The 21,252-nt window shown below is 47.1% G+C and overlaps 1 protein-coding gene across 2 annotated transcripts in view; it reads left to right on the top strand.

Moving 5' to 3' along the window:
* The window catches only part of SEMA5B (semaphorin 5B), a 295,097-nt gene that overhangs the window by 236,099 nt on the left and 37,746 nt on the right, over window positions 1–21,252 (top strand). For both annotated transcript variants that reach the window (XM_082262187.1, XM_082262188.1), the window contains exons 14-16: window positions 2,234–2,381; window positions 9,679–9,904; window positions 11,135–11,353. In XM_082262187.1, the coding sequence (XP_082118313.1) occupies window positions 2,234–2,381; window positions 9,679–9,904; window positions 11,135–11,353 (593 nt within the window). The remainder of the gene's footprint in view (window positions 1–2,233; window positions 2,382–9,678; window positions 9,905–11,134; window positions 11,354–21,252) is intronic.

Below are 21,252 nucleotides of genomic sequence, written 5' to 3'. Positions count from 1 at the left end.
TATATGAGGTGCACACGTGAGTCGTTTAAGTTGTAAAAATAGAGAATTACGTAAATTCTGGACCATAAACAATACATAGTAATCATGTCATATGGTAATACAAGTACATAGCGTAATTAGTAAAAGTAACATCACGACTCGATATAAAGATTTAGTATGCATTGTAGCAATAGAAAATGATGGGTACAGGGGTAAAAAGCATCGTTATAACTCTACGCGTTTCATGGGTCGTAGTATGCCCATTCATCAGGAGTAGATGCATATATCTGAAAAAGATGTAAAGGTATATGTAAAGTGGAATGGTAGCGAGTGATGCATGGTAACTCAAAAGAGCCCATATGGGGAAAAGAAACCATACTTACACCGCAGTTGGACCATCTGTGCTGGAACAGCGCTAACACATGGCGGCAGTGAACATGCCCGGTTCGGAAGCCGAAGGGACGGAACCAAACCATTACAAGACATAGATAACATAGGTGGGGGTTGAAGGGTGACTCCATGGGCAAGGCCACTGATATAAGGGTTGATCCGACTCTCCTGTCCTATGCCCAGACTCCCATTAGTCTGGCAATTGGGCTCGGGAGCAGAGAGGGGACTTTTTATTTTCAATGGGGTGCTAGCAGAGACCCCTGCACTCTGTATGTTACATACTCCTGTCCCCTGCACTCTATACATCAAATACTCCTGACCCCTGCACTCTGTACGTTACGTACTCCTGACCCCTGCACTCCGTTACATACTCCTGACCCCCTCACCCTGTACTTTACATTTTACTGACCCTTGCAGTCTGTGAGTTAGATACTCCTGACCCCTGCATGCTGTACATTATATACCCCTGACCTCTGCACTCTGTACATTATATACTCCTAAGCCCTGTGCTCTGTACATTACATACTAATGATCTCTGCACTGTGTAGTTCACATACTCCTAACCCCTGCAGATTGTATGTTACATACTCCTGACCCCTGTACTCTGTAGGGTACATAGTCCTGACCTCTGTACGTTACATACTCCTGACCTCTGCACTCTGTATGTTACAAACTCCTGTCCCCTGCACTCTATACTTTAAATAATCATGTCCTCTGCACTCTGTACATAACATACTCCTGACCCCGGCACTCTGTACGTTAAATACTCCTGACCCCTGCACTCTGTACGTTACATATCACTGACCCCGGCACTCTGTATGTTACATACTCCTGATCCTGCAGTGTTTACGTTAGATACTTCCTGACCCCTGCATGCTGTACATTATATACCCCTGACCTCTGCATTCTGTACATTAGATACTGCTGACCTCTGCACTCTGTAGGATACATACTCCGGACCTTTGTACATTACATACTCCTGACCTCTGCACTCTGTATCGTACATACTCCTGACCTCTATATATTACATACTGCTGACCTCTGCACATTACATACTCCTGACCCCTGCACTCTGTATGGTACATACTCCTGACCTCTGTATTTTACATACTTCTGACCCCTGCACTCTGTATGGTACACACTCCTGACCCCTGTACATTACATACTCCTGACCTCTGTACATTACATACTGCTGACCTCTGCGCACTGTACATTACATACTCCTGACCCCTGCACTCTGTATGGTACATACTCCTTACCCCTGCACTTTATATGGTACATACTCCTGACCTCTGTATATTACATACTGCTGACCTCTGCACTCTGTATGTAACTTACTCTTGACCCCTGCACTATACATTACAAACTCCTGACCCTCGCACTCTGTACATTGCATAATCCGGACTCCTGCACATTGTATGTTACATATTCCGGACCTCTGCACTCTATACATTTCATACTTCTGACCCCTGAACTCTTTTCTGTACAACTACATACGCTTGACTCCTGAACATGTGCATGCAACAACTTTCCGAGTGAGCTTCTCAGCTCAGCATACCAGTTGTAATTGAGATTACACGTCAACACCTATCGGGTTAACAGTCCATTGAACTCCAAATAAATTTTCAAATGCTTATTAAATTTCAAAGAGTTGCATAGCAAACATTGCTCGCTCTTCAGGAGTAATATATCGCATGGAATCAAAGCCCTCCCCACCTCTTAACTGATACTGGTATGGCACGTGGTATCTCACCTTCACTATATGTGTATGGATGTAATGACCACTGGTCCCCCAGAAGCTCTGCCTAGTGGCAGGCAATAATATGTTTGGGTTCCAGATCTTTACTGTTCTTTCTCCTTTCAGTTTCTGCAACGAGAACAACCCCTGCCCGGTCCCCATCTTCTGGTCTTCTTGGGGTTCTTGGAGTAAGTGCAGTGCTGACTGCGGAGGAGGGATTCACACCAGACAGCGGACCTGCGAGAATGGGAACACCTGCCCCGGCTGCTCCCAGGTGTGTATGCTGTCCTTTAGGACAGGTTCCTCCATGCAATGTGATCCAACCAGACCAGGACATGGTCTGCAAATGTATAGGGCAAGCCAATGGTCCAATTATGGCTGATGCTAGTCTACCAATACCATCTACTATTAGACTAGTAAGGCGTCAGCAACCTTCCACCATCTTGAATTCACATTTGTCATGTCAAATGCAAATTAGTCTTGTGGGACCTCTAAGGTTTAACATCTCAAAAGAAATTTAGTGGCCAAATCCACTTTTGTTGGTTGACCCATCAAAATGCTCAATCTGGACTAGTTTAACAGTGTTGTTTTTTTGAGGCTGATGCCACCAACTAGGTCCCAAGATGTAACCCCCTTGTTTTTTTCTCTGGGGACAATTTAACGCCCAATGCCATCCAAACGTAAGGTTTGAGTAGGCATGGCAAGAGTAAATGCAACAAAAGAAGAATGCAGAGGGCGCAACAATATAAGTGTAGAAATTGATTGCAAGAAGAATAAATGCAAAGGGCTTGAGAAAGGGGCATGTATGGCCCTGAAACGCGTAGCCATGCCCCTTTGCATCGGGCATCATCTCCAGGAACTTGAACCGCTACATGACTTCCGACCCTGCTGTGCGTTCCAAGCTGACTCCATGGATTACCATCCACTGACAGCTGCTATACCCTTAGCCACTTCCAGGCGTTACTCTGCAGCATCTGGTCGCTTCTTGTGCGCCCTCTTCCTACTAACTACGGGTTCCCCTGGGGGTGTTCCTTTGGACTGCTTTTATGATGTGCCTACACCTATACCATTACATGTGAGTGCATTTATTCTTTTTGAATCTTTGTGCAATACATTTCTACACTTGATTGCACCCTCTGCATTCTTCTTACGTTGCAATTTGGGATTTCAGAGGATTTACCCTTACTCTGGGCTAGGAGGAACAGGGAGCCATCCTAAAAAGTTACTTTGACCTTTACAATGCACTCTTAAAAGGGCAACCCTCCCCCTTTTAGATAGTTCTCGGTTGTTTTGCGCCATAACATGTTGTTTTATCATGGCAAGAGTAAATATTTCTGTCAAGATTAAAACTGCTGCCATGATCTCTATGGTTTTACTCTCACTTCCTGTCCTCTGACTCGCAGACAAGACATTAGGGGACGGCTGTCACTGAGACAGAACTCCAACAGATAGTATGATTGGACTGGCTTATAGTAATAGCCAGGGGCTGACTGGCAACTTTCGGCCCAGGGGGCAAGTATAATCCAGAGTTCAATGGTGCAGCGACTCGGCCCCCCTTCCACTTTCCCTCTTCCCAGCCATCTTCTGACCCCCAGCCTTGCTCCAGGTACTCTCTACCCACCGGCCAAATCCGGGTTCCCGACCTGGTCAGCAGGGGGCGGTTGGAGGGAGCTGGGACAGCTCAGGTGGGGCTGGTCAGGGGAGAGTCTCCAGTGGGGCATGGAACCGGCCTCTGCTCAAACAGTTTACACCATCCATGCTCTGTCCTTGTCTTCATCCCGCACTCAGTAGGTCAGCAGCGGGGACTTTTTACTTCTCTTCACCAGGAATCATTTAGGCAAGTCTGTGGCAGAAGCGGTGCAGCCTTTTTACAGGGCATCAGAGTGCAATTACCCCCTGGCCCAGTCCTCCACTGGTAATAGCACCATGTCCCCAATTCTAACTTACTACAGGCAAATCATTTAAAAAAATGGGACTTTAAAGCTGAATTCCAGGAATTAAGCAACTTTGCAAAAAGTGCAAGCACTCTATGAGTTAAGTCCAGTTAGGTGCATGTCACCTACGGGACTTCTCTATTACTTGTAGGTGACGGGTGTATTGCAATCCTGGAGTATACACACCTGGCTGTGAGAGGAAAGAAGCACAAATAGCAGCTATTCCCACCTCTCCACTCTTCTGCCCATTCACAGAAGCCTTTGTATTTTGTGAATGAGCTCATGTAATACAAAGGCTTCTGTGAATGGGCAGGAGAAGAGAAGGGGCAGGCCTAGCAGTTCCAGCGACTCTGATCTTGAAGGAGCAGAGACTAGTCAGTTATCTTCCTGGAGCACAATCAACCAGTCTGATGTGAATGATAGAGAAAATTCTACGAGGCGGCAGGCATGGCATACTTGCAGTTTTTACAAAGTAGCGGGATTCCTGGAGTTCAGCTTTAAAAGGTTTTGATTGTTCGAGAGCATATTCACAAAAAAATCTACAGACTATTCTTCTCATTAAAACTTTATTTAGATCAGATTGCGTGTCATTACCGAAACCCTCTTTTTTCATTATACAAAGATCTAAATTTCTAAGTACAATGACCTCCTACTGTCTCAAGGCCTCCTGTTGCGCTTCTATAAATTGTATCTACTTGTTAATCTCAAACATTCGATTATCTTTTGATTATTCAAGCTGATGCTTGCAGAGAGATGAGAACACTTCACAACGCGTTTCCCAGATGTTCAATCTGCTTCTTCAGGAGATAAAAGCAGGCGTCAGATCTACAAAATCACATTAGTATAATAGCAATATTCCGATCAGCCATAACATTATGACCACTGACACGTAAAGTGAATAACTTGACTATCTCATTACAATGACATCTGAAAGTAGTAGAGATATATTAGGTTGCAAGTGAACATATTGTCCCTGAAGTTGATGTGTTAAAAGCCCAAAAAAATGGGCAAGCAAAAGGATTGGAGCAACTTTGAAAAGGGCCAAATTGTAATGGCTGAACGACTGGGTCAGAGCAACTACAAATCTGTAGCTCTTATGGGATCTTTTTAGTCTGCAGTGGTCAGGACCGACCAAAAGTGGTCCAAGGAAGGAAAACTGGCCAACCGGTGACAGGGTGATGAGCAGGCAAGGATCATTGATGGAGGTGGGAAAGTAAGGGAAGGCTTATTGATGGAAGTGGGGAGGGAAGGCTCATTGATATGGAGGTTGGGGGATCATTGATGGAGGTAGGGGTGTGGCTCATTGATGAAAGTGGGGAGGGAAGGCTCATTGATGGAGGTGGGGAGGAAAGGTTCATTGATGGAGGTGGGGAGGGAACGCTCATTGATGGGAGGGGAAGGCTCAATAATAGAAGTGGGGAGGGGAAAGGCTCATTGATGGAGGTGGGGGGAAGGCTCATTGATGGTAGTGGGGAGGGAAGGCTCATTGATGGTGGTGGGGAGGGAAGGCTCATTGATGGAGGTGGGGAGGGAAGGCTCATTGATGGAGGTGGGGAGGGAAGGCTCATTGATGGAGGTGGAGAGGGGATGCCCATTGATGGGGAGGGGAAGGCTCAATAATAGAAGTGAGGAGGGGAAAGGCTCATTGATGGAGTTGGGGGGAGGCTCATTGATGGTAGTGGGGAGGGAAGGCTCATTGATGGAGGTGGGGAGGGAAGGCTCATTGATGGAAGTGGGGAGGGAAAGCTCATTGATGGAGGTGGGGGAGGCTCATTGATGGTAGTGGGGAGGGAAGGCTCATTGATGGTGGTGGGGAGGGAAGGCTCATTGATGGAGGTGAGGGGGGGGGCATATTGATGGAAGTGGGGAGGGGAAAGGCTCATTGATGGAGGTGGGGGGAGGCTCATTGATGGTAGTGGGGAGGGAAGGCTCATTGATGGTGGTGGGGAGGGAAGGCTCATTGATGGAGGTGGGGAGGGAACGCTCATTGATGGGGAGGGGAAGGCTCAATAATAGAAGTGAGGAGGGGAAAGGCTCATTGATGGAGTTGGGGGGAGGCTCATTGATGGTAGTGGGGAGGGAAGGCTCATTGATGGAGATGGAGGTGGGGAGGGAAGGCTCATTGATGGAAGTGGGGAGGGAAAGCTCATTGATGGAGGTGAGGGGGGGGGGGCATATTGATGGAGGTGGGGAGGGAGAAGGCTCATTGATGGGAGGTGGGAAGGGGAAGGCTCAATAATGGAGGTGGGAAGGGAAGGCTCATTGATGGAAGTGGGGAGGGAAAGCTCATTGATGGAGGTGAGGGGGGGGGGGCATATTGATGGAGGTGGGGAGGGAGAAGGCTCATTGATGGAGGTGAGAAGGGGAAGGCTCAATAATGGAGGTGGGAAGGGAAGGCTCATTGATGGAGGTGGGGCTGGAAGGCTCATTGATAGAGGTTGGGAAGGAAGGCTCATTGATGGAGGTTGGGAAGGAAGGCTGGTTCATCTAGTTCTATCCAATGTGAGAGCTACTGGAGCTCAGATTGCTGGAAAAGGGAATGCTGGTTCTGATAGGTGCCATGCCAGAGCACACAGAGCATTGCAGTTTGTTGTGTATAGGGCTTTGTATGAGCAGACTGTTTAGGGTGCCCATGCTGACCGGTGCCCACAGCCAAAGGTGCCTACAATAGGCACGTGAGCCTCAGAACTAGACCACGGAGCAATGGAGGAAGGTGGCCTGGTCTGATCAATTCAAGAGTGGTTTGAGGAACACAACAAAGAACTTGGAGTGTTGACATTGCCTCAAAATTCTCCAGATCTCAATCCAATCGAGCACCTGTGGGATGTGCTGGGAAAAACAAGTCCCATCCATGGAGGCCCCACCTCTCAACTTACAAGATTTAAAGGATCTGCTACTGATGGCTTGGTGCCAGATACCACAGCATACCTTCAGAGGTATGTAAGCATCAGAACTGGACCACAGATCTATGGAAGAAGGTGGCCTGGTCTGATGAATCAAGTTTTCTTTTACATCATGTGGATAGCCAGGTGCGTGTGCGTCACACCTGGGGAAGAGATGGCACCAGGATGCAGTAGAGTAGGGAAGAAGGCAAGTGTGATTCTTTGTCTAGTGGAGTCTATGCCTTGACGGGTCAGGGCTGTTAAGGCGGCAAACGGGGGACCTACCTAATATAAGGTGGGTGATCATAATGTTATGGCTGATCGGTGGGTAATATAAAAGGCTCACAAGGCCCTCGTAGCTGTAAACTATCTATACTGATTACATCTTGTATGCAGCAGAAGTGGTCTCATCCCTCTGCAAGCATGAGCTTGAATAATGAAAAGATAATTGAATATCCAAGATTAACAAGTAGATACAATTTATATTAAATGAACATGAGGCTTTGAGACAGTAGGAGGTCATTGTACCTAGAGATACCTTTGTGTAATGAGAGGATTTATGTAATGGCGCGTAATGTGGTAAAATGTGTTCTTAAAAATGTTTTAATGTGAAGAGGAACAAAAGTCTGTAGATGTTTTAACTAATTCTCTTTGTCAATATACTGTGGAATATTGGTACCTTTTACCATCCATTGAATGGTACGTTTGCAGTGAGATGGGAAGACACAGATAGCAATAATATCCAGACAGGTGCTAAGCCTTTCTCGCTCTGCTGAAGATGTGTGTGGTTGCAGCATGTGTCTGCACTGGACAATGGGAAATTAGAGGATATCTCCCCAGCAAGATTGTAGAAGGGAAATAAAACCTGACAAAGGTGTAGCTAGCCCCCCCCCCCCCCACCCCCTCGTCCATATCAAAAAATGGTCTGGAGTTTGGCTTTTAAAAAAACATGAACACACACAAATAAGTGTACTAGGGTATGCTTTATGGTCCTCTCCCAAAGAGGAAGGACCCCTCCCTGCCCCCCAGGGCAGGAGGCCCTGATGGCTACAATGCAAACTCAGGTCCACCTAGCCAAATGACCCCCCTCCTCATGATCAGCCGACCAACTAGTACTGGCTGGGGGGGCTTCTCCGAAGAGACCCCCCCGAGGCAAGAGGGGAAGGAACCTAAGGGCCACACCTCTCCCCCATGGACTGGCAAACATGAATAAGTGTACTAGGGTATGCTTTATGGTCCTCTCCCAAAGAGGAAGGACCCCTCCCTGCCCCCCAGGGCAGGAGACCCTGATGGCTATAGGCACACTCAGGTCCACCTAGCCAAATGACCCCGCTTCTCATGATCAGCCGGCCAACTAGTACTGGGTGGGGGGGCTTCACCGAAGAGACCCCCCAAGGCAAGAGGGGAAGGAACCTAAGGGCCACACCTCTCCCCCATAGACTGGCAAACATGAATAAGTGCACTAGGGTATGCTTTATGGTCCTCTCTCAAAGAGGAAGGACCCCTTCCTGCCCCCCCCCCCCAGCGCAAGAGACCCTGGTGGCTACAAGGCACACTCAGGTCCACCTAGCCAAATGACCCCGCTTCTCATGATCAGCCGACCAACTAGTGCTGGGTGGGGGGGCTTCACCGAAGAGACCCCCCCCCCAAGGCAAGAGGGGAAGGAACCTAAGGGCCACACCTCTCCCCCATAGACTGGCAAACATGAAGTGTGAACAAATAAAAAAGGTACCAATGTGCAACCCTGGCCTGGTAACAAAAATTGCCCAGGTCTCGGGCAAAATTCGAGGCGCCCATGAGGTGTTGTGCAAGTGGTGTTATAGCCTAGTGCTCATTCTCATGGTGGGGTCCCAAATCTAAAGTCATACTAGGGGCCTCCCTGGGATGCCACTGCTAGGGGTCATTCAATACCGCAGGCTCTCTGTCTCCCAACCCCTGGCCAGACAAGGTAGCACCTCTCAAATCAGGAGGCACTGGGCCTCTTGGAATCTTCCACACTATGGAAGTACTAGTGACCATCTTCTTTCCTAATAGGTGCTTAGTTCAGGTTGCATTCCTTAGGTAAGATCCCTCAGAACCACCATCATACCAGACAAATGACTATAGAGCCAGCTATCCCAGCCATTAGGCCAGAATAATGGCAAACCACCCCTGCTGGACACTGATAAGAACAGATACTACACTGGATTTTGGCCAAAAGTCCTTAAGAAACATGGCATAGACAACAAAAATGCAGCATGTAGAGCATTTTTAGGTGTGTATGGTTACAGCCAGGACCCACCGAGAGTTCGGTCATGTGCAGATTGATGGGGACAGTGTCCATAGCTTTATGAAGTGACCAGAACAGTGAGCTTCTTCTTTATTATGGTCTCGGTTTGCACCTCTATCACTCTCCAGTTGGCTTTATAGTGACTCCACTGTGAGATGTCCACCACACGATCTCCTTCCCATTTGAAATTATTCCAGATGGCTCCATTCAATACAGTTGAGGGGTGATGGGCTGATGCTAAATAAAATTGGGTAAGTCAGTCCAATGTTGGCACCTGGAACCTATTTTGGTGACTCCAGACCTACTTGACTATCTTCTAGATCGCCTTGAGGAACTTCAATAATGCAAAATCTTCCTAAATGTCCTGCATTACCCATAATAATGAATCCGCTACTATTCTTGTTTGTTAACTTCCAGCAATACCTTTTCTGCTGACAGTCTATTATGTATTGGCCTGGATTTATCTCATTCTCTCCCACATTGCAGGAATTCAGGACGTGTAACCCTGAAACATGTCCTGAGGTACGGAGAAACACACCTTGGACGCCCTGGATGCCTGTCAACGTCACGCAAAGCGGATCGCGCCAGGAACAGCGTTTCCGATATACCTGCAGAGCGCAACTGTCGGACCCCCATATCCTGCAGTTCGGGAGGAAGAAGATAGAGACCCGATTCTGTGCTAACGACGGCTCGGTGGCCTGCGAGACGGACTGTACGTTTGTATCTGACCCGAAAAACACTGAAATAAGGCTAAAAATATACATTAAGCTCTTTCAATTGCAACTCTGAAGCCAGGGGATGGCTCATGGGTACTCGCTGTGTGGCCCTTTGCAGACCTCAGCAATCAGTAACAGGAGCATTCATTTATAAAGATGTCAGGGATCTCTAGCAGTCTCATTGCTATCTCTTGTAATGTGTTTTCCTGTTGCAAACTTCTAATGGTGTCATAACACTGATAACCTAACACTGACAATACAGAGCCCTGGTCCCCAACCTGCAGCCTTAGGGCCCCATGTGGCCCTTGAGTACTTACTGCGTGGCCCTTTGCAGACACCAGCAGTGAGTGTCAGGTCTTATGTAGCATGTCCCAATGTCTCATTATTTCCTATAATGTGTCTTCCTGTCGCAGGTCTGCACTCTCTAATGGTCTCTGATGATCTTCTGTCATATACTTAATTTACGTGTGGCCCTTTGCTGTCAGGGGCCACAGTTGAAGCTCCCTATACCTTGCATGTTGACAGACATTTGTATAGAGTAATAGTCTTCTGTCATTCTCCCTTGCGAAGGGTCACAGTTGAGGCTCCAAGGATGAGGGCAGCTCTCCAGGATTTAGACTGGGAGGGAATATTGCCATCGATGAGCACAGAACAGAAATGGGAAACTTTCAAAAAGACTCCATGCAAACTCACTTCAAAGTATATTCCCATAGGTAATAAGTTTAAAAGGCTAAGAATAAAACCTATGTGGCTCACGGCCAAAGTTAAAAAAGCTATAAATAAAAAGAAAAGAGCTTTTAAAAAATATAAAAATGAAGGAACACTATCATCGTTTAATTGTTACAAAGAATATAACAGAATATGTAAAAAGGAAATCAAGGCTGCAAAAATTCAAAATGAACGACAGATTGCAAAAGATAGGACAAACCCCCAAATTTTTTAAATATATTAATAGTAAAAAGGTTAGGTGCTGAGCATGTAGGCCCTTTTCATCTTGCATGTTGACAACCATTGGTATAGAGTAGTGTTCTTATGTCATATATTGAATTTATGTTTGCCCATTGGAACTGTCAGGGGCCACAGTTGAGGCCTCCCTGCACCTTGCATGAAAACTATTGATATAGAGTAATGGTCTTCTGTCATTCTCCCTTGTGAATGGCCAAAGTTAAGTTGCATGTTGACAACCAATGATATAGAATACCAATCTTCAGTCATTCTTTCTCCAGCTCTGGTGGATGAACTTATGCGGAACGGCAAGATTCCGGCTCGTATAATCAGCGGTGGCTGGAGCCCCTGGGGTGCCTGGTCCATCTGTTCCCGAGAGTGCGAATTGGGGTTCCGATCCAGAAAACGGTTCTGCAATAATCCCGAACCTAGGAATGGAGGACTTCCCTGCGCCGGATCTGCCACCGAGTTCCAGGACTGCAATCCCCAACCCTGCCCAGGTAAGAGATGAACCAAGTCATTGTCCGGGGGTCTTCAGTAACCCTTGCACACAATATACAATGTTGTGCTCTAATTAAAATCAGCCAGTAGGGGGCAATATTTAAAAGTAGAAGTGTATTTCAAAACTTTTTATATAAATGGAAAGGGAGATACATTTTGTCTACTTTTGTTGAATTTAAACATGCTTGGAATTAACATAGGTCAAAACCTGGACAAAAATGATCAAAACATAAAAAAGGAAAACATGCAGAAAACCTGGTCTGCTGTGCCTCCAGGGCCACCATTAGGAATGATGGGACTCCGCACCGCCCACCTGATAGGGCTTCCCTCCCATTACACCCTATCAGTGGCCATAATCTGTACCCCCTACACCCCTTCTACCCTGCTCTCTGCATCCCCCCTTACACCTTAATCTTCACCCACTGAATTTCCCATTACATAGCACTCTACACCACCTGCATCTTCCATTACTCTGTCTGTACCCTCACTATACCTCTACACCCCCCGTTACTCCACATTCTGCACCCCTGCTCCCCCCCATTACTCCACACTCTGCATCCCTCATTACTCTACATTCTACACCACCTGCATCTCCCATTACTCTGTCTGTACCCTCATTACACCTCTGCACCCCCGTTACTCCACATTCTGCGCCCCCCATTACTCCACCCCCATGCATTTCCCATTACCCCTAATTTGCATCCCCTATTACCTCACATTCTGCATTTCCCATTACCCTATACTCTGCATCCCCCATTACCCTGCATTCTGCACCCCCTAAATCCTCCATTTCCCCTACACTCTGCACTACCTGCATCCTCCAGTATGTCTCACTCTGCACCCCCTGCATCCCCGTCTTCAGGATTTAGAATGAAGCTTCACCTGGAGGCAGTGTGCCCACTGGCCCTCAGGGCCCCTTCTGTAGTACTGTCATTGCACCCTCTGCCCGGCTCACAGCAGATCCTCCAAAGTTTCAAAACAGTGACTCCTCCTGGCTACCGCCCCTCCCCGAAGGGGATGTGTGATTCTGGGTGTTGTAGACAGGGATAAGGAATGGAAAAAGGGGGGCAACCAAGGTTCTGAAGTTGATGGACTGTGAACTGTGCAGGCCCCTTGCAAGCCCCCCTGTTGACCAGATGGGGCCCGATAAGGGAGTGCTGCTTTACTGCCCCCCACCAGTGACCCTGCGTTGCTTTTCTATGTTTATTACTGCAATTTCTGTATCCATTTGGGACATTTCTTCCCGGTTGTGTCACCAAGACCAGAAGTCACCCCCCCCTTTTTTTTTTGGTAAGTAGCATGAAGAAAGAAGGATACAGTAACGTCATATTTGTATTATGTGTTTCCCTCACTTCCTGTCTGAATACAAAAAGGTTTTCCTCTGGAGTTTGACTTAAATTTAGTCTTGGCAATATCATTGAACAGAAATTCACAGAGGAAAAAAAAACAAAACAATGAGTAGAAGAGGACGAGCTCCACTCTAAATGTCATTATTGACGCCTTTGAAGTGGAGTTTGTATTCCGACATAAAAGCTCCTTTGTAGAAGGGACTGAAATCTTCTTGTTTTGCACGATCTGGAAGTCGATGTGATGTAATTATAGCACTGCCATATAATGCGGCGCGTGAGATGAAAGCGGAGGATGGGTTGTTTTTATGTTGTAACAAATAATTGGGGCGATCAATAGTTACACATTTGGAATAAATGGCTCCCTATGGAGTGAGAAACACAAGTAGGATGTAATAGTGATTAATTGCTGATACTCCCTACAATGTTTCAAAATGTGCAGCTATCAATCATTTCTACTAAGGATTAATCACTGCAAGAAATCGCCCGTGTGCGCCCAACCGAACTCAATGTGAGTGACAAAAATCAGGAATTACTCTATTCGCAGCTTTAGAGCAAAAGGTTTATCTGCTTATATTTTGTTTAATGGACACAGGTGCAGTGCTAAAAGAACATTAACCAACAGCTGACATAAATCATATTGTAAATGAGTCCAAACAGGGGCGTAACTGCAGGGGTTGCAATTGCAAATGGGCCCCATGCTCCAGGGGGCCTGTGCGGCTCTCCTGTACACCTGGATAGCAGGGGGGAGGGGGGCAGCATGTAGAGAAATCACTGTCCTCCTTTTTTCTCCTGTAGCTGCAGGAGGAAAATGGAGGAGATTGGTTCCTCTTTATGCTGCCCCCGCCAATCCTCCTATCCAGTTCACTTGTGTTCTGCTGTCTCTGGGCCCCTGTGTGCTCCCCTGGTCCCCCCCCCACTGTGCTCCCTCCCCTCTCCTGTCGGGTGCTGCAGGGAATGTGTCACAATAGAGAACCAGGAAGGGTCGGTAAATATGTAATTTACCAGCTCCTTCCTTTTCTGAATGGACAGAGTCATAGTCAGTCCCATTGTAAAAAAATAAAATAAAATGATAAAAAATAATACAATTAAAATACCAAAAAATAAAAACTACTGACACCAGTGGGTGAACTTCCAGGATCGCAAAGGTCACACTTGCGACCGGGCCCTGGCATTCCACCACCGTGGGGAGGCCCAAAGATGGCAGGAAGGGGGCCCACTGCTGAACTTGTGAAAGGGTTCCACTGCAGGACCGTAATAAAGGGCCCCGCAATGAGAGTAAAGGGCCCCAGGATCAGTGGGAAGAGCCCCAGGCTTGAAGGGAAGGGCCCTGGCCAGGGGTCCGGGGGCCCTTCATGGTTTCTTGCACCGGGGCCCTGAAGGTTCTAGTTACACCTCTGACTTCCAGTATGCTCTGCCAGTACGTGGGGCCGCAGGAACAGGAGACGCAGTCACTTCACTGGAATTATAATCGCGGTGTGTGCGTTAAACGTCGTCCTCTGCCACCTCTCAGTGGGCTTATTACCGTCCCCAATATCTCACGTCGCCTCCTCATGACAGCTAGTATAATCTTTACGAGAAGCTGGATTCCAAGTATAGGTGGAAAAAACACAGTTACCTCTTAATTGAAAACAACAAGGTGCAGTATATCGTGCTCCCATTTTATTGGGTAATTGTTGTCTCGCTGCCGTAATTCCGATCTTTACTGCTCCGTAAACTGCGCCGGGTCCGATAATGAATAATAAAAGCTGCACCAGTGCCGGCTGTAAACAGTTTTATATGAAGAGTCCAACTAAGTTGTACTGTACGAGCGGCCCGTCCCTCGGTGTTGGCGGCAGATTGATTACCCGTCATTCAGGATTTCTGTAGCACCAACATATTCCGCAGCGGTGTGCAATCTGGAGAAATCGCAGAATTGACAGACAAGAGTGTAACAAAAAAACTAAAAGTGATACAATGTTACATTGTCACTGATTATAGATTATCCGCTTCAGCCCTCCCTCCTCTACACCATCCGTGGAGGAATTCTGCTATCGGCCTTTTGGTTTGGAAATTTATTTGTAATTAATTAACCCCTAGGCGCCGAGCGCACGCAAATATGCGGCCTCTGGGCAGCAGGGCCTTGGCACCCAGCGTGGGTTAGCGCCGACAGAGCTGTGCCAAGAGTGCGCACCTCGTGCGCTCCCGGCACAGTGACAGATGGCTCAAGAAAAGCTTGCAATCGGGAGTTTTCCGATCATGTGACCGCCGTGACAGCCAATCACAGCGGTCACGTAGTCACAAGCCCTGCCCCGCCTACCGGAATTCCAAACCCCGTGTGCTCCCAGCACAGTGACCGATGGCTCAAGAAAAGCTTGCAATCGGGAGTTTTCCGATCATGTGACCTCTGTGACAGCCAATTACGGCAGTCATGTAGTCACAAGCCCCGGCCTGCCTTCCGGAATTCCAAATTCTGTGCACTCCCGGCACAGTGACCGATGGCTCAAGAAAAGCTTGCAATCGGGAGTTTTCCGATCATGTGACCGCCGTGACAGCCAATCACAGGAGTAACGTAGTCACAAGCCCCAGCCCGCCTCCCGGAATTCCAAACCCCTTAAATGGCCGACTGGAGCCAGCCCCAAAGGGTTAAGCCTTAACGTAACCAAGTTTTTTTTTTTCTTTAACCTCTTGCCGACCGCCCGTCGCAGATAGGCTGGCTCGGCTGCGCGAACCGACGTATTGGTACGTCGGTTCATGGGAGCGCTCCTGGGGGGCGTGTGCCCGCCCCCCATTAAGCAGCGGGGAAGCCGATTCACAGGGTTGGCGGCTGCGATTGCAGCCGGGCACCCGCGATCGCTCCCCGCTGAGAGAGAACAATGGTCAGTTGATGTAAACACAGCAATCTGTTGTGCAGTATCTCACAAAAGTAAGTACACCCCTCGCATTTTTTGTAAATATTTTATTCTATTTTTCATGTGACAACACTGAAGAAATGACACTTTGCTACAATGTAAAGTAGTGAGTGTACAGCTTGTATAACAGTGTAAATTTACTGTCCCCTCAAAATAACTCAACACACAGCCATTAATGTCTAAACCGCTGGCAACAAAAGTGAGTACACCCCTGAGTGAAAATGTAAAAAATCTAATTTCTTCATCAATTTAGGCCAATATGTATTCTGCTCCATATTTTTGGTAAAAAAAAAATCCCAATAAATGTATATTGATTGGTTTGCGATTCAGTTATAGCGTCTACAAACTAGGGGATAAATGTATGGACTTTTCAGTGATTTTTGACAACTGTGACATTGCGGCGGACAAATCTGACAAAAAAAAAAAGCCCTGTCACTGTGTAAAGGACACTGGCAGGGAAGGGGTTAACATCAGGGGCGATCAAAGGGTTAAGTGTGCTCCTAGGGGGGTGTTTTCTAACTGGGGGGGGGATGCTGTGACTGGAGGAAAACCAAGATCTTTATATCACTATAGGGGTCACCAGCAGGAGGAAGGAGGTCCTGATTCCTCTATATAGATCTTTATATCACTAGAGGGGTCACCAGCAGGAGGAAGGATGTCCTGATTTCTCTATATAGATCTTTATATCACTAGAGGGGTCCCCAGCGGGAGGAAGGAGGTCCTAATTCCTCTATATAGATCATTATATCACTAGAGGGGTCACCAGCAGGAGGAAGGAGGTCCTGATTCCTCTATATAGATCTTTATATCACTAGAGGGATCCCCAGCGGGAGGAAGGAGGTCCTGATTTCCTCTATATAGATCTTTATATCACTAGAGGGATCCCCAGCGGGAGGAAGGAGGTCCTGATTTCCTCTATATAGATCTTTATATCACTAGAGGGATCCCCAGCGGGAGGAAGGAGGTCCTGATTCCTCTATATAGATCTTTAGATCACTAGAGGGATCCCCAGCAGGAGGAAGGAGGTCCTGATTCCTCTATATAGATCATTATATCACTAGAGGGATCACCAGCAGGAGGAAGGAGGTCCTGATTCCTCTATATAGATCTTTATATCACTAGAGGGGACACCGGCAGGAGGAAGGAGGTCCTGATTTCTCTATATAGATCTTTATATCACTAGAGGGGTCAGCAGCAGGAGGAAGGAGGTCGGATTCCTCTATATAGATCTTTATATCACTAGAGGGGTCACCAGCAGGAAGAAGGAGGTCCTGATTCCTCGATATAGATCTTTATATCACTAGAGGGGTCCCCAGCAGGAGGAAGGAGGTCCTGATTTCTCTATATAGATCTTTATATGACTAGAGGGGTCACCGGCAGGAGGAAGGAGGTCCTGATTCCTCTATATGGATTTTTGGATTTATGGGGTCAGTCAACAGTAATTGGATGCAAACATGTTATGGGACAAACACCGATCTATACTTAGACAAAAAGACTAAATAACAAATCAAAAAAGGCTTGATGGATCCTTTGGACTTGGATCTCTCCTCTGTGTTTCTCTCACCCCCTCCTTCCTCTCCTCTCCCTCTATTCCCCCCCCCCTTCTCTCCTCCAATGACTACAGGGCGATATGACCTCCAGGTCACCCAGAAATTGTAGGGTACCCCCACCCACAGCTCTCTCTCACAAGTTTGCAGGTTATTGGCGAAGGGCATGTTCTTCATGATGGAACGTTGCGCGGTGGGACATTGTTGAGGCGTTTTTTTTCCCTGCTTTTCATAATAATTCTGAAATTGCCGGTGTATTTCACGGCTGAAGAAAAGCTTTTTACAGATTTACTAAAGGCCCAAATTGCTGCGTTCTGGAGGAGAGTCAAACACTTAGAAGCGACATTTACTGAATTAGCAATACCTCCAGATTACATTATTTCCTGCCTAATAAAGCAGCCGCCGATTTTGTGCACGACGGGTGACATTTTTATGCGTTTAATTCGGCTTTATGTGGGTTCTGATACTGCGAGAAAACTCGTACATACATTGAATGCATAATGTAATCCAAAAATAATTGTCGGGGAGCTGCGGGTAAATATGGATGGTCTATGCATGGAATGATTGGATTTGTTATTTTTGTAACAGCCAAAATGATGTGCGCAGACTTGAATTTTAGGTAATGCTTGTCCTTAGCGTGTCCTTCGTGTGTCCTTAGGGATGAGCCGAGCGATCTCACTGAAATTGCAGATTTCACCTTTACTGGAATCTCATAACAGTTGGCCACAGATTTTAAGATGTGGAATGCTGAGGCAGAATCTGCTTGGGAAAAAAAAAAAATACAATTTTTTGGGTTTTTTAGTCATGTGCAGGGCCGGTGCTACCACTAGGCGAACTAGGCAGCCACCTAGGGCGCACTGCCATCTAGGGCACAGCCATGGCCAGTGCCACATTACTCTCCTGTCACCTCCTCATCTCCGGTAGGTGCCACCTATAGAGGGGGGGGCTGTGTTTACAGGAAGGGGGCGTAGTGTTGAAAGGGGGCAGTGTGTATAGGAAGTGGGGTGTAGGGTTAAAGGGGGGCAGTGTGTATAGAAAGGGGGGTGTAGGGCTAAAGGGGGGCAGTGTGTGCAGGAAGGGGGTGTAGGGTTAAAGGGGGGCAGTGTGTATAGGTAGGGGGTGTAGGGCTAAAGGGGGGCAGTGTGTATAGGAAGGGGGGTGTAGGGTAAAAGGGTGGCAGTGTGTATAGGAAGGGGGGTGTAGGGTAAAAGGGGGGCAGTGTGTGCAGGAAGGGGGTGTAGGACTAAAGGGGGGCAGTGTGTGCAGGAAGGGGGTGTAGGGCTAAAGGGGGCAGTGTGTGCAGGAAGGGGGTGTAGGGCTAAAGGGGGGGCAGTGTGTGCAGGAAGGGGGTGTAGGGATAAAGGGGGGCAGTGTGTATAGGAAGGGGGGTGTAGGGTAAAAGGGGGGCAGTGTGTGCAGGAAGGGGGTGTAGGACTAAAGGGGGGCAGTGTGTGCAGGAAGGGGGTGTAGGGCTAAAGGGGGCAGTGTGTGCAGGAAGGGGGTGTAGGGCTAAAGGGGGGGCAGTGTGTGCAGGAAGGGGGTGTAGGGATAAAGGGGAGCAGTGTGTGCAGGAAGGGGGTGTAGGGATAAAGGGGAGCAGTGTGTGCAGGAAGGGGGTGTAGGGATAAAGGGGAGCAGTGTGTGCAGGAAGGGGAGTGTAGGGCTAAAGGGGGGCAGTGTGTGCAGGGAGGGGGTGTAGGGTTAAAGGGGGGCAGTGTGTATAGGAAGGGGGGTGTAGGGTAAAAAGGGGGCAGTGTGTATAGGAAGGGGGTGTAGCATTAAAGAAGGGCAGTGTGTGCAGGAAGGGGGTGTAAGTCTAAAGGGGGGCAGTGTGTACAGGAAGGGGGTGTAGCGTTAAAGAAGGGCAGTGTGTGCAGGGAGGGGAGTGCAGGGTTAAAGAGGGGGGCATTATGTGTAGGAAGGGTAACAATGTGTACAGTTTTTTTTTTTTTTTTTGGGGGGGGGGGGGGGCTGTGCAAGTAGCTGGTCTTGCCTAGGGTGCAAAATAGTCTAGCACCGGCCCTGGTCATGTGATCACAAGCTCCGCCTTAAGAAATTATATCAGTTCCAGACAAAGCCATGTGATCACAAACTTAACCCTAAAATGTTCTTCAGTTCTGGACAAACCCATGTGATCCTGAGCTCAGGGCTGACCTATTGACTTGTCCTAGATGCAGTCACGTGATCAAGAGCTCAGCACTGACTTGTTGATTGGTCCTAGACAAAGCCATGTGCTCACAAACGCAGACCTGACATGGTGATCGATCCTAAATAAAGTGATCACAAGCTCAGTGCTGACATGTTGATTAGTACTAGACAAAGTCATGTGATCACAAGTTCAGACTTTACATGGTGATCGATCCTAAACAAAGCCATGTGCTCATAAGCTCAGACCTTACGTGGTGATCCATCCTAGACAAAGCTATGTTATCACAGGCTCAGACCTTACGTGGTGATTGATCCTAGTCAAAGCCATGTGATCACAAGCTCAGACCTTACATGGTGATTGATCCTAGACAAAGCCATGTGATCACAAGCTCAGACATTACATGGTGATCGATCCTGAACAAAGCCATGTGATCACAAGCTCAGACTTTATGGTGATCAATCCTAGTCAAAGCCATGTGATCAGAAGTTCAGACCTTACATGGTGATCGATCCTAGACAAAGTCATGTGATCACAAAGCTCAGCTCTGACAAGAGTCATGTGATTGCGAGCTCAGTGCGGACTTGCTGATCGGTCCTAGACCAAGTCATGTGACCACAATCTCAGCACCGACATGGTAATCCATCCTAGACAAAGTCATGTAATCATATTGTTTGGTCCTAGAAAATAATCCAGTAGATCTTACTAAATCAATAGTTTTTCTCTTTTTCTATCTAATGATCATTTTTGAGCAAAGTGTCCAATAACCGTATGATCAGCATAGGATTGGGGGGGCTGCAGATCATAGGAATTATATCATTTTTTCAGGTGATCAGTATTGGATGACAGTGATCACCAGCTGGGTGTTGGTATTTGCAGCTCTTGGTACATTTACTGTGGCAGTGCAGGGCTTACCAACCTTTTTTTTTTTTCTACAGTCAGTAGTATAAATGTTACATTGTTAAAGTAGATGTAAACCCAGTCACTAAAATCTCATAAAGCGTTAACATGTTACTGTTATTTCAAAAGTCATTTTTAATCTTTTTAACCACTTCTGGACCGGAAGGATTTTCCCCCTTAATGACCAGGCCATTTTTTGTGATTCGGCACTGCGTTACTTTAACAGACAATTGCGCGATCGTGCGATGCTGTACCCAAATAAAATTGATGTCCTTTTTTCCCACAAATAGAGATTTCTTTTGGTGGTATTTGATCACCTCTGCGATTTTTATTGTTTGCGCTATAATCATAAATAGAGCGACAATTCTGAAAACAAAACAATATTTTACACTTTCTGCTATATAACATTCCCAAAAAAAAATATTTAAAAATCAAAATTTTTTTTAATTTTAGGCCAATTTGTTTTTTGCTACATATTTTTGGTAAAAAAAAAATTGCAATAAGCGTATTTTGATTGGTTTGCGCAAAAGTTATCCTGTCTACTAACTATGGGAAAGATTGATGTCATTTTTATTGTTTGTTTTTTTTTTTTATTACTAGTAATGGCGGTGATCTGCAATTTTTAGCAGGACTGCGACATTGCGGCGAACAGATCGGACCCTTGACTGACATTTTTGACACTTTTGGGGGGACCAGTGACATTACTACAGTAATCAGTGCTAACAATATGCACTGTCACTGTAATAATGACACTGGCAGGGAAGGGTGATCAAGGGGTTAAATGTGTACCTAGGGGAGTGTATCTAACTGTATGGGGGTGGGGCTTGTGAAATGATCACAGAGACCTGTGATCCTACATAGAAGGATCACAGGCACTCTGTGATCATTGCAGAGAGAAGAACGGTCGGCTGTGTTTACAACATCTGACCATTTTTCTCTCTCAGTGGGAAACGATCGCAGGTGGCAGGTGGCAATCAGAGCCATCTGCTGGTGCATCGGAGTCCCCGATGCCGAGTGGGGGTGGGAGTGTGCCGCCAGCAGCACGCGCTCGCCCCCTAGCTGCAGGCG

This window comes from Pelophylax lessonae (assembly GCF_965119305.1).
Source record: "Pelophylax lessonae genome assembly, chromosome: 6".
Lineage (NCBI taxonomy): Eukaryota > Metazoa > Chordata > Amphibia > Anura > Ranidae > Pelophylax > Pelophylax lessonae.
Note: the sequence above shows the minus strand (reverse complement) of the source record. Positions and strands in the feature narration are given on the sequence as shown.